Source organism: Sebastes fasciatus, chromosome 1 (genome assembly GCF_043250625.1).
Source record: "Sebastes fasciatus isolate fSebFas1 chromosome 1, fSebFas1.pri, whole genome shotgun sequence".
Classification (NCBI taxonomy): Eukaryota; Metazoa; Chordata; class Actinopteri; order Perciformes; family Sebastidae; genus Sebastes; species Sebastes fasciatus.
In genome coordinates this window covers 34,340,489-34,353,964 of record NC_133795.1, presented here as the reverse complement: position 1 = coordinate 34,353,964, position 13,476 = coordinate 34,340,489, and the positions used below count along the sequence as shown (strand labels likewise).

At 41.1% G+C, this 13,476-nt stretch overlaps 1 protein-coding gene across 1 annotated transcript in view; it reads left to right on the top strand.

Annotated features, from left to right (window-relative positions):
* The window catches only part of gnai2b (guanine nucleotide binding protein (G protein), alpha inhibiting activity polypeptide 2b), a 56,545-nt gene that overhangs the window by 29,152 nt on the left and 13,917 nt on the right, over nt 1–13,476 (top strand). The window contains exons 2-3 of the mRNA XM_074645396.1: nt 5,836–5,878; nt 7,951–8,092. Coding sequence (XP_074501497.1) covers nt 5,836–5,878; nt 7,951–8,092 — 185 coding nt within the window. The remainder of the gene's footprint in view (nt 1–5,835; nt 5,879–7,950; nt 8,093–13,476) is intronic.

Here is a 13,476-nt window from a genome sequence, read left to right as displayed (position 1 = left end):
CAAGTGACTGTGGGGGGAGCTGGGTGGATGGTTCGGTGCTAAGATACAGTTGTGTGTCGTCAGCATATGAGTGAAAGCTGAGACCGTGGTGGCGGATGATCTGACCAAGGGGGAGTATGTAGATGGTGAAGAGGAGGGGTCCCAGCACAGAGCCTTGAGGCACACCATGGTTGACTGGGGCCGGGGTGGAACTGGAGTCTCTGATAATCATGCCGACACTTTTTATTTTTTTACCAGAAGAAAAGTAGCCTCACTAGGAGAGGGTTACACGTGGAGGTTCAAGGGTTACACGTGGAGGTTCAAGCTATCTCCCACAGATCCAACACCGTTTCTTGTGGGTATCCAAACCATAGACTGTAAGCCGTTTTGAAGCCTCCAGTTCGGCATTTTAGCCATCACCATCTTGGTTTTTTGCAACCAGAAGTGACACGAATAAGACAATTTAAGGCGACCAAAATGTTACAATTAACTTTCATGAACTGAAAACACACTGTGAAAGGGTTAAAGTTTTATGCCGAAAACATGGACAACTCCCAGACCGGACAACGCCGTGGTAGCGAACTGTCAATCACAAGGTAGCCACGCCCTAAAGCATCCCCTGCTTTATGGTCTATTTGACTCTAAATGGAACCATAATTTACTAAATGAACATCATGCTGTATTGAAGAAGACTTGAAACTAGCGATTGAGACCATAAACTCATGTTTACAATGTTTATTGAGGTAATAAATCAAGTGAGAAGTAGGATCATTTTCTCATAGACTTCTATACAATCAGACTTCTATTTGCAACCAGAGGAGTCCCCCCCTGCTGGCTATTAGAGAGAATGCAAGTTTAAGGTACTTATGCATTGGCTTCACTTCTTACTCCCAGAGGTTGTCCACTGATCCAAACAGTGTTTAGAAGACTCACTGGCTTCCCACTCAGAAACACTGCCAAATTGAATAGGGCGTCAAGCTAAGTAAGAGGCGTTGCTGAACAGGATTAAGTTGTTCAACATTTTGTATTTTTATTTTTCAGTAAGTTTTTTACAGAATGTGGATTTTTGAAAGCTATGTGAAAATCTGTTTAATGTTGCGACCGGTCAAGACAGTTTGACTCTGTGCAGACTCACAATGCATTATTGTTTCTCCTTTGATGTATTAAGTATTATTTTCATCACTGATTAAAATGTCAATTCTTATTTCTGATGATATAATTTACTATAAAATGTCTAACACAGTTCCCCAGAACCCAAGGCGTCATCTTCAAATTGCAAACAGTCCGGTCTAGGGATGTCACGGTGAGGACATTTCCCCACCGGTTAATAAGCTTGTGACATCACCGATGTTACTGATTTTACCGGAAATTTTACAAGAAAAGATGATGTTCAATATCCGTAGAACGCTTACTTTGATCTTTAAAGTTGGGTTGCTGTGTGTCTGGCCTCTCCGGTCCAGCTTTTGCTGCGGGGCCGGATTCCACCTGGCGGCGCTGCACCGCACACTCCGGCTATGAACACTCCGTCCTCCGCACGGCGATTCCCTCATTAACATTATAGTTCCCTTATAGCATTGGGTTTAAATCTGAAATATTGCCAAATAGACGCTTTAACTCTTTTACTTTGACACCAAATCCTCCACCATCGTCTTGTCTTTCAACTCTCTCTCATCCAGTGTGTGTGTGTGTGTGTGTGAAATCTGACTCCTGCTGCTCTGAGCTGAGACTCTGTATGGAGCAGACACTTTCACTCTCAGGTTGTAGCGTTCGTCGTCCGATTATGTATTGATAATACAGCGCTGATACATGAAAATGAACTACATTGGTTTTATTTCTATAAAATAGCAAAACAGCGGTAGGGGCTGTGGGCAAGTAATGTAATCAGTGTATGCCCGAACACCGTGTAATACCGGCAACACTGACTACCACAGCAAGCCTAGTCCAAACACCAAATATATTTGATTTGCAATGATATAAAAAAAGAGAAAAGCAGCAAATCCTCACATTTGAGAAGCTGAAACTACTCGATTAGCAAAATGGTGACTATGAACTTTCTTTAAATTTACTTCTCAATTAATGATCTTCCATTTTTTTTTTTTTTGTTTGTTTCCCTGTTAAAAGTTTTTTTTGGGGGGTGGTGTTTTTCCTTATCCGATGAGAGGGTTGCACTGTAAAGGACAGAGGATGGCAAATTTGTGATTTTGTGCCATACAAATAAAATTGACTTGACTTAACTAATTGTTTCAGCACTATAACAGAGAAACCACCAGCCTGATTCCCTGCCCTTGTTTATAGCTCAGATGTAGATTGATGCGTGGGCCGGTTGACAGGTGATCAACCTTATCTGCTGTGATATTCTGTGTGGATGTTTGTGTGTGTTTTTCAAGATTGGGACATCTCATCAGTCCATGAATGGAGGCTTTGTGTCATCAGCAGTGGGTAACCGCGACCGTGGCCAAGTTGTCATCGATGTGAGTGGGCCTGTGAGAGTATTGGATACGTTCAGAGAGAGATGGTTCTGTTTTCTGTAGCCTGAGCACTTGTGATCTTCATGCTACAAATCATGGTGTACAAGTATGAATAGTTGGGGTTGAAGAAGCAGAAAAGCGGGGTGGCATCGTCTTCTCGCTGCCAGAAAATGATTCTTGGTCTGCTGCAATGACTCTGAAAAGAAAGAGCTTGTACCCCCTGCCAGCACAGCACACAGAGGGGTCTTTGTAATACTAATCATACCTCATTGCGGCTCCATCACTGTGGAAGCACATGTACCATGGATACATCCGTCCACTTAAAATATTCTTCAGATTTACCCGTAATAGCTGAACTGGATGTTTTTAGCAATATTGTTTGATGTTCTCTGCTTGATAGATGTTCACTGATATACTCGTGGGAATATTTGCGTTCAACGTGAGACAGTTATTGGCACATAAAATTGTATTAATATCCTGCTCAGTGCAATCGATTAATCCCGTGCAGCAGCTCTTTGCCCCCCCCCCGGTGATTTAGCGTTGTTGTGATTGTCAAAATTGGCAGTACCTCAATTAGCAGTGAGATGTAGTTTGGTGGCGTCCCATCTGGGTAAATTAACGCCCTGCCTGTTTGTTATTATGAATAATTTGATAAGTAACACAGTTTACCGACTTTAAGACACTCCCAGAGCAATATGAAACACATTTTCCTAATGTGTTCAGAAGACTCATCAGCTAGTTATTACAGTGTCCTGTAGTATCTCTGTATACACCCCAAACCCCTCTTGAGTTTATGGCTCAGCTCGACCACATAGCCACACACTTTTGGAACATGACTGATATATCAGTGAACTAATGTTATTGGCCAATTTTAGTTTACAGGTTCAGGTTCCTATTGTAACGATCTATAGCTCGTTCAGCTATAAAATGTTCCGCTCACTACATATCTTGGTCACAACCCTTATACTCACCCTTATCAAAAGTGTTTATATTATGTTTTTATGATAAAAAAGCGGCCTTGAAAATCCCATCAGTTAAGCTCTTGTTTTTCATTATAACACAGAGAAAGAGATTTACGATCAATACCGCCCTGAAGATGAATAACAACAATAAGTTTATATAGCACTGTTTACTGCCCTCTGGCTGCTGCAACAAAATGACCTGATATCAAAAGTAAATTCAAAAGTTTTCCCCAGAAGCAACAACAACAACAACAACTCTGCCCGTTTCTTCTAAAACATCTTGAGCGTGAAGAACAAGGCTGCGCTCCTCTTTTTCACTGCTGCTCACAAGTGTTCACCTCCCTTTGGGCTTGAAATATTAATGGAGGGAGTTTTATTCTGGAGTCAGGAAGGTGACCTTCATGCATGTGTGTGTCCGCAGAGAGACTGATATTACACTTTCCACCACCCACCTTTTATTCTTTAATCTGACATTTTTATACAAGCGCCTATAAATCTGTTTGGTTATATCTATCTCATAAAAGGACACTTTTGATGTTCCAGATGGAAGTAGATGGCAGTCTAAAAAAGAAGGGACTTAAGCAGCCATGTGATAAAACATTGTGTTCCTGGAGTTGAGGTGGCGAATGAATAGAAGCAGCAGCCTAGTTACGTAATTTAATCTTGATTCGCTTTAAGTAAGATTAAAAAGTCTCTGCCTCCGGATTCACTCAGGTATAAGTTGGGAACAAAAAAGGATCAAAAGAGAAAAGGTGAAAATTACCTTGAAATTTTACCAGAAATACAAATATTACCATATAATTATTTGTGTTCAATTAAATCTTGTTTTGTGTGAGTTGGGTTGTTTTTGTCATAGAGACACAAATCACCTGGACATTTATCTACCAGCTACCTTTCAGCAAATCATAAGTGAGAGTGAACGCAGCCCCAGACATTGCTTTTACACCGTTCTCCTTCCCTTACGTTCCTCCCTCTCTCTCGGGAAAGTGCTGGATGTGTGTGAATATGATGAGTGTTGACAGCACTGCTGGTCCCACTTGCTCCATCAGCCCCGAGCTGGGCTAATGTTTGTTGGCAGTGCTGGGTCAGGTGGCGTGAAGAAGGGACAGCGAATGGTGGCATTGGTCCTGACAGCACAAGGGAAGAGCCCAAGACTCAGGCTGATTCATTTCAACAAGATAGCAATTGTTTATTAGAGTAGGTTTATTCACTTACAAACAGAATATATTGTTTTTGTGCATGATGACTTCTGTACTGTTTGGCACATCATTTTTTTACTTTGCTGTCTCTGCTCTAATGCTCTTTAAGTTTTCATTCCTAATGTATCTTAAATTCTTTGTTTTTTAATCCACAGAACTCGGACTTGTCTTACCTTTTAGGTCTTAAGTGTGTCTTCAGTTCATTGACTGTAAATATTTTCCCTTATTTCCCACCAATTTTTCAGATCGTATCGTAAATCCCTTGATTTTTCTAAACTGATTGTTCATTTCAGGTTTTCTGTTAATTGCAGTCCATGTCCTGTAACTGAAATGTAAATCTGCCCTGTGGAGTTTTCTTGTACACAAAACAAAGTTACAGTCAGTGTAACCTACTGTATTGATACACATTGTGTGTATCCTTGAGGTCAAATAAACGTTTTAATGCATTTCCTTCCACGTAAAATCTTTGCAAAGTTTTTTTTTTTTTTTTATATTTGAATATTGTATTGTGTACATCCATGATTGCTAGCTTGCAGTCTTCTTTTTCCTCGTCTTTATTGGTGCATTGACAAGTTTGACAAGACGAGGACCAACCTGTTTAATTCACAGCGCTACCAATGGTCAAAATCTCCACAAAGTACCTTTTTAAATTGCAGAGTTTAGATAACAGAGATTATAAAAGCTATAGGTTTCGGATAATTCAAGTGTCTGCAAGTTGATTTTCAGAGCTTACTGAACTGAATAGAAACCAATGTCTTCCTTTTGAGAGTGAAAAATCTATATGCATCTATGGTAGGCTTTGTAAAATATATACTTAATACATTAAAACATGCAAAGCCACCTTTTTAAATCAACTTTTTTTTTATCATGTACTTGGCATGAGTTGGGAAAAGTATTCCTACCATGAAGCATTAAATCTTAAAAAGCCATTAAACCATCCCTCTTCTTCTATCAGAGTGAGAAACCAACGTTAAAATGAATAGGGGAGTTTTTCATGCATATCTGCAAATCATGTCCTCAGATATGGAAACATAAATAAACCAGACCAAAGCCAGAGGACAGAATGCGATGTTGGTGGCTGGTCATCTCTGGGTCGCTCACGTTTTCAAAGCAGAAATAGCTGTAGCCAAAGTTCAACACTATTCCACTCACAAAGACACACAGAACGATAACGGAAACAGGCACTTTAAGTTCCTTTGTAACTCTTATCTTTTAATGTTCCTACAGGCGCTGGGGAATCTGGGAAGAGCACCATTGTAAAGCAGATGAAGTAAGTTACAAAAGCAATCTTTGTCTTATTTATTTGATGTATTTGGCCTTTTCTGCAGTGGTTAGCACTGTCGCCTCACAACTAGAGGGTCGCAGTTTCAAATCCGGCTTGCTGTGTGGAGTTTGCATGTTCTCCCCGTGTTAGCGTGGGTTTTTCTCCGGGTTCTCCGGTTTCCTCCCACAGTCCAAAGACATGCAGGTTAATTATTGACTCTAACTTGTGAATGTGAGCGTCTGTCTCTATGTGTCAGCCCTGTGATAGTCTGGCGACCTGTCCAGGGTGTACCCAGCCCTCGCCCAGCTGGGATCGCCCCGAGTCCCTGAATAGGATCAGCGGTTATAGATAATGGATGGATGTTTAATAATAAAGATGGATTCTCCACCTTCAGAGTGTTTCCAATGTGAAACTAGTGTGTTAGGTGAGCCATTATATGTCTTATATAATACAAAAGATTAACCATAATATGGTCTTTAGTCTTGATAAGGTAGTAATAATACTTGTTTACCAACTGAGCTAAAGGGAGAAGAATAATCAATCTGTCACCTTGTATTTCTGTTGTTCTGTTTTCCTTGTCTGGTGTAGTGAAATATTAATGTTAAATCCTGATGTGTTTGTCAAGCCAGCTAATCAGCAGAGCTGCAAACAAGAGCATACTTTATCTGATGATTCACTGATCTTATCGTCTGCGTTTGGCTCCGACACTGACCATATTAAATCAGAAGTTATAGCCCAATAGTTTGCAGTAACCACATCAATGTTAGATACAATAAATTTGACTTCCTCCTCCGTGGTTTCTAGGAGACAATGTGGCGTCTCATGTTTGTTACTGTCTTTTGCTGCTGATAGCACAAGAATAGAGTGAAGAGTAGGTGAATACAGAGGATATTGTAACGAACACACTCACATACTGTATACACACACACACACACACATACACACACACACATATGCACTCACAGGACCCTAAATGGCTTAATTATTCACACTCCTCTGGGATAGCCAGGCATTGAATCCATTTTTTATGAGTTTGGAGCAGGAACAGTCTGTCGCGTTTTGAAGCCAGGTTATTAACACGTACAGGCGTACCGATAAATCAGCCTGCAAGATAGAAACACTGGCCTATTATGTAACATTACACCTTGGTGTATCCTGTGTAAACAGCACATAACAGGAGAGAAAGTTAGGAAAACCCAATCGTTTTCATAAAACAGCTTAAAAACGCTGACTTTCGTTGACTCAACGGCCACAGGTGTCGCTGTTAAGCAATTTCTGATTCTTACATAGAGTCCCTTTAAGAATTAATGTGGGGTCATCTCAGTATGCTCTCTCTCTGCACTTCCCTCTGCAGCCTGATGAAGTCTGGATGCTTGCATCTCATGAGAGGTTGCACAGACACTTAGTTCTCACTCTCAGGTTCTGAGTAATACTGTGGCAAGAGGTAAACTCAGGATACTGCATCAACTGGATGCTGCAGAGTTGAGGCCATTTCACTGTGTGTTAACCCGCACTGTTACGCATCATCCTACACAGCATGCTGACGTGATAATTGTGAGGGAGTGTACAGTATATGCTTTCTAGGTAGACAATCATACACTGACAAAAAGCTGCTTTTCAGCTTCAAAATGTTTGTTTTTTGTTTCTACTGTTCATATATTAATTTATAAGAGTATATGGTTTTTATGTTAAACTTAATAATTGATGCATTGAAGAATGTTGCTGAAATATTTTCACTAATAATCAGTTATTAGTGTGACACCCTAATTTGAATGTGGCAATAAAGCTACCCAATTGTCATAATAATTTCCATTTTAAAGCTGCTACAATCAATGATTTTATTGATTTATATATTGATTTATATATACAATGGATCAAATGACTACATGTATGTGAATGGGGCTGCTTGTAATGATGAACCCATAGAGGATTATAACCCAACACTGCAGTTTCCCCTCAGTGTTACTGAGCGTTTTAGTGTGTTTTAAATCAGACACAGGACAGCCTTGAAAGAGCTGTGAATCTATTCCTTTTAATGCACACTGTAATCAATTTTGCATATTTTTTTCCCTTCTTAGGATCATCCATGAAGATGGCTACTCAGAAGATGAGTGCAAGCAGTACCGAGCAGTGGTTTATAGTAATACCATCCAGTCTATTATGGCCATTGTTAAAGCCATGGCCAGTCTCAAGATAGACTACAGCAACCCTGGCAGAGTGGTGAGACACACAAGCACACAAACACTCAAAAGCACTGTGCGTTTGTTCAAGCTGTTTCCATACACTGCTCATAGCTATACCTATGAAAAGTAATGCACTATAATTTGTATATAACCCATGTAATCCATTCGGATGTAATCCACATAAACCAGGACATGTGACGTATAAAAAGCGACAAAGTCCGCAAAAGGAAGAGGTTGGGGCCGGTCTGAAGAGACCCGACTTTCACCCGTGACACTCGTGTCCCGTGTGAAACCAGAAGTCAGCGTTGACTTCTTTACCATATAACTTACGTACTAAAAGCAGCAGTGGGTAGTATTGGAGCAAATATGATTAAAAAAAGTTGTTTTTATAAAACAGTCACTATGTCCTGACAGTAGTGCATGAGACAGGTAATCTGAAAGAAATCATGTGTCTCTGTGTCCTCCGGTGTCCTCCGATGCTCCTAATGGCATCCACAAGATTTCCTAGACCGGAGGAAAACAACCAATCAGAGCCGAGCTGGAGTCTGTCGTCTCTGAGCAGCTGTCAATCACTCGTGAACTCCGATCAAACGGTCAAACTAGGCAGCGCTGATCAAATATTTATCAATATTCTGTTACTGTAATGCCTGTGGGAAAGTTTGTGACCTGTCAGCCATGTTGAGATCAGTTGAAGAAATACCAAGCACCGCCCACTACCCGGAGGAAACGTTCTCATTTTACAGCTAAACAGTACACTACAAGATGTTTCTGAAAACATTTGAGGCGAGAAATAGGCATTACAGTAACAGAATATTAATTCATATTTGATCAGCGCTGCCTAGTTTGATCGTTTGATCAGAGTTCATGAGTGATTGACAGCTGCCTCCGTTGAAGGAGCGCTCTCTCTCTGAAATGACCTGTTATTGGTCAAAGTCTCCCGTCACAAGCTAGATTTTTTAAAGCCTGAAAACAGAGCCATGACGAGGTGCAGAAGTCTTCTCTCAGAACACTTGAATTACAATATGCTGAAAGGTTATTATGGAATTTTTACCCAATGATGCCAAAAATATACTGCCTAATATTAATAATAACTTTATTTGTATAACACTTTTCAAAATCAAGTTACAAAGTGCTTTACAAAGACATAAAAAGCAAGAGAACGGATAGTAATAAATAAAAATAGAGTTGATACAGTAAAAATGACATGCAAGGTATGAAGTACTAAAACACATTAACAACAATGTTGTTTCTGCCTGCTGCAGAAGTAAAGACAAATTTGGTTGCAATGCTATCCAGCGTTAGTGGGCTATATCTAGGATCCAGCAGCAGTGAACTGAGCCGCGGTCTGTCCGCTGCAGACGAAATGCTTGATTCAATCTGCAGAGCCCTGAAGCCCCTTCTGGTGGCTTGTTTATTCAAAATGTATTAATATTGAACGTGTCGTGTGTCCAAATCGCACCAAATTCGCCAAAGCACTCCCTTTGGTCCCCAGTATTACACCCACCATGTGTGAAGACAATCAGATGAGGGGTTCTCGAGATATGCGAAGGACAAACGCACATACCCACAGACAGAGATTCCTCGCTTTATAGTTAGACAGATTTCTGCTTATATCTACTTAACTATTTGTTATTTTCATCCTCCAAAAATTCTTACATCTGATGGCATGAGCAAGGGTTAACCACAAGCAAAAAAGACCATGCACAAGACCAGTCACATATTTGTTGCAAATAGATAATTGTTGAAAATCTGTGGATTTGCAAGAGTGAGAGCAGAAAGCTGACCAGCCTGAAAAGAAATCCCTATTGTGTGAGAATGCAGAATTCAGTTGGCCTTACTAACCATGGACAGATCAGGATCTCCCTCAGGCCACAACAAAACAAAGCCTGTTTTATCAGCAGCATCTTGATGTTGTATATCTGGTGCAGTCCTTAAGACTCACACTTGCCCAGAATTTAAATCACAAGAGTTTTGCCTTTGTTTCTGCAACACACTGTGTCCCTTTCACTTTTCTCTCTGTCTCAAAATAATAATGGAAGAAAAACTCAGTTGCATGCACTCTGAGTTATCTCTGAAACAAACATTTTACTCCCTCACTTACCCTTACCCGTATTTCAGTATAACCCAGTGAACAACGATTATTCCAAGGCTGTGGTGCCTCTGGGAAAACAGGTTTGTTTCTCAAATCATGTCTGCTCTCGGCAATTCCTGTTAAGTCAATAACACTGGTAAGCTGTGCCAAGCCAAATGTTGCATCATGTGTTTTGCAACATTCACCTGAGCCTCTTTTTCAGCTGTAAAATTGCTGTTGGTACTAGAAACTAGAACACAGTGTAATGCTTCTCTGATCCATCTTTGTAACCTGCAGGGAAGTGGTCCTTCACCTCCTCCATCTTTGATCTGTTCTCTCCTTAAAGTTGTAATACACCGAGAGAGAAGAGGCTGCACTTAGTGTGCTTAATGCCAACAGCTGCGGCGGCACTGAGTGCTGGTTTGGGGATTGGATTTATTCCGAAGTGCTGGCACGACACAATTTAGCAGCACATTTAGTGTGCCAGGTGCTCTCTGCAGCTTCAGCAATGACACAAATGTATTCCATGTTTTGAAGGCTACCACCTGTAAAAAGACGACCTTACAGGTGGCCAAGAATTGTATGGTTTCTGTTTTTTAAACAACTGTGATTCATCATTTGATGTCAACTTTGCATGTCTGTTTCTCCTGTTTTTTTTCTGGACTAACGTTACATCCCCAACCTCAATTGACCGTTCTCTAAACCCGTCCCCCGAACAGCGATTGTCCAATCATAGCTTAGCAACTCTAACTAAGCAAATCAGCTGTCAAGCTTTAATTTCTCCACATGTTGGATAATTGTTTATTGGGACTTTAATACGTGTGTGGAAAGTGGTAATCTCAGAGATTTTCATTTAAATAAATGTCTGTTAAGTCACTATTTATCTAAAAAAAAAAGAGCCTATGGCCGCTGATGAAAGTATTGCAATATTTACCCGATATATTTTACAGTATTATTACAAACCAGATGTCTTTGGCGACACGCCCGGAAAATAAAGCTGTATTAAGGCACGGTTGCACGTGTGCGAAATGAACATTTGCCCTCCGTTTACTTCCATGTGAGCAAAGGGGCTCAAAACCACTCTCTCTCTCTGTGTAGCAAATTAGCATCTTTGAGTCTTCAGGTGAATATTGCCTTAGCGATACTTGTCTGCATTTGCGCATTCATGACTGTGCCATTACAGTTTTTCTCCATTGTTGCCACACACAAAAAATGGAACTACATGCACACAATTTTGAAAAGGTGAAGCTCCTGTATCGACAAAAAAGACTCCAGGCTGCTAAACTCTGAGCACCATTTGTATCACTCAAATAGAAATAGTGAATCAACCAGGGCTGAAATCTTAGGATTGCCATTTAATCAGCCAAAGCGGGTTATGTCAGAAAGAAATAACGGCATGGTCTTACGTTTTTCCTTGTCAAGCATGATATCACCTATGTAGCTATCATGTGCATATTTTCTTTACAGAGCTCATGTTGTAAAATGAGTCAGCTAGAAACATTAAAAACTCAGCCAGACAGTATTTTCAACCAACTCATGAAGTTAATGTTAGCTTAATTAAGTAGCTGCTGATAAAACCTGCCTGTGTACCTACCTATGTCTGAAATCAAGGACCCACTGCTTCCACTTTACTTTCTTTGACGTTTATATGATTATATATTTAATGTCTTTGGGATTTTGGACTATTGTTCTGAACCTGACTTTGGATGGAACATTAGATGGCCATTTGTGATTAATTTTTTAAATGAAATGCTTAAAGGGACTATTTGTAACTTTGTACGCGCATAAATGTAGCGTGTCGTCACACATGCACGCTCGCATATACGCGTTCGCGTGTAGCCGCTGTACCCTCCTCCTCTGCCTGCTCGCCTTCACTCAGACAGCTCAGCTCGCTCCACCTCTAGACGTGAACGCGCGCTCACTCCACACTGCAGAAGAGTTAGTATAGCTCTGAGAATATCTAGTGAATGCACAGGGGACGTTTGTGCAGAAATAAATGCTGCAGCTCCTCCAGACGAACAGAGGTTTCCCGTGTCTTGGGAAGTAACGGAGCTCTACAGAGATTTACGTTGTCTTCTCGTTACCGACTGGGTGCCGGTGTCTCCTCTGCTCTCTCCGGCTGCGGGCGGAGAGAGCAGAGGAGACACGCTGCAGAGCCCCGCTGCCTCAGCCTGCACTTAGGCAGGAAAAGCCAACACTAGGATCAGCAGTGATTCATGGAGAGACCTTCGTCTGGTCAGCTAACATCACTGCCAAGCAGCTGAAATATAGAGTGATATTGTGGTTTTAGCTGACGTGTGTCACCTCACTGTTTTGAGCGATGCTCGTTCATGTCTATGTAGAGCGAGCACAAGCGCGAGCAACAGGACGCTGACTTTCGTTGACTTAACGGCCACAGGTGTCGCTGTTAACAAGCAATTTCTGATTCTTACAAACAGTTCCTTCAAGTTTAGCTATTAGATCATAAGTTATTTATACGGCAGTGTATCACTCCTCCCTCAACCAAACTAAACAGCGAATAGCGTGGATAATGTTTTCCCGTTTTGGTTTCGTTTGATGTGCATGGGTATGCATGCGGGTACACAAGCACAATCTGTGTGTGTCATATTGCACTTCTACAGTGCTGCAGTGTGCCAGTATTGGCAGGCTAGCACACTAATTACCATGTGTGGGAGTCTGTGAGAGTATTGTCACATACATACAGCCATTTGACAGATCTGTCAGGGGAAAAAAGAAAAGTCCGTCCATCGCGCTCTAATGACCACAGCAAGAGTCCTCAATCCTTTTATTGTAGCTTCAGTTTCAGCACACATACGCCGGCCTCAATGCAATATCACAATGACTCACACACACTCCTCCATAGGAATGAGTTCAGCTACTGTTAGACCTCACTGACAGCTTGTTCAAAGGCTGAGAAGTGTTCACAGGGAGCAGCAGACTGGATCTCAGCCTGAAGATGGGACTCGTGCTTGTTGTTGATGGTGTGTGTGTGTGTGTGTGTGTGTGTGTGTGTGTGTCTCTTCATGCGTCTGTGTGTACAGGGAGTGTCAGTCTGTCTGTTTCTGTATAAGAGTTTAATAAATGAACTGATGAGGTTCTGCGAATGTGTGTTAGAGCTGCACCTAATTATTATTTTCATTATTCATTAAATAAATTGTTTTGATTCAAAACCTTAAAGGGACTATTTGTAACTTTCAGAAATGCTTCTTAACAGCGACACCTGTGGCCGTGAAATCAACGAAAGTCAGCGTCGGGCTCGCGCTTGCTCGCTCTCAATATACCTGAACGAGCATCACTCAAAACAGTGAGGCGACACACGTCAGCTAAAACCACAATATCACTCTATATTT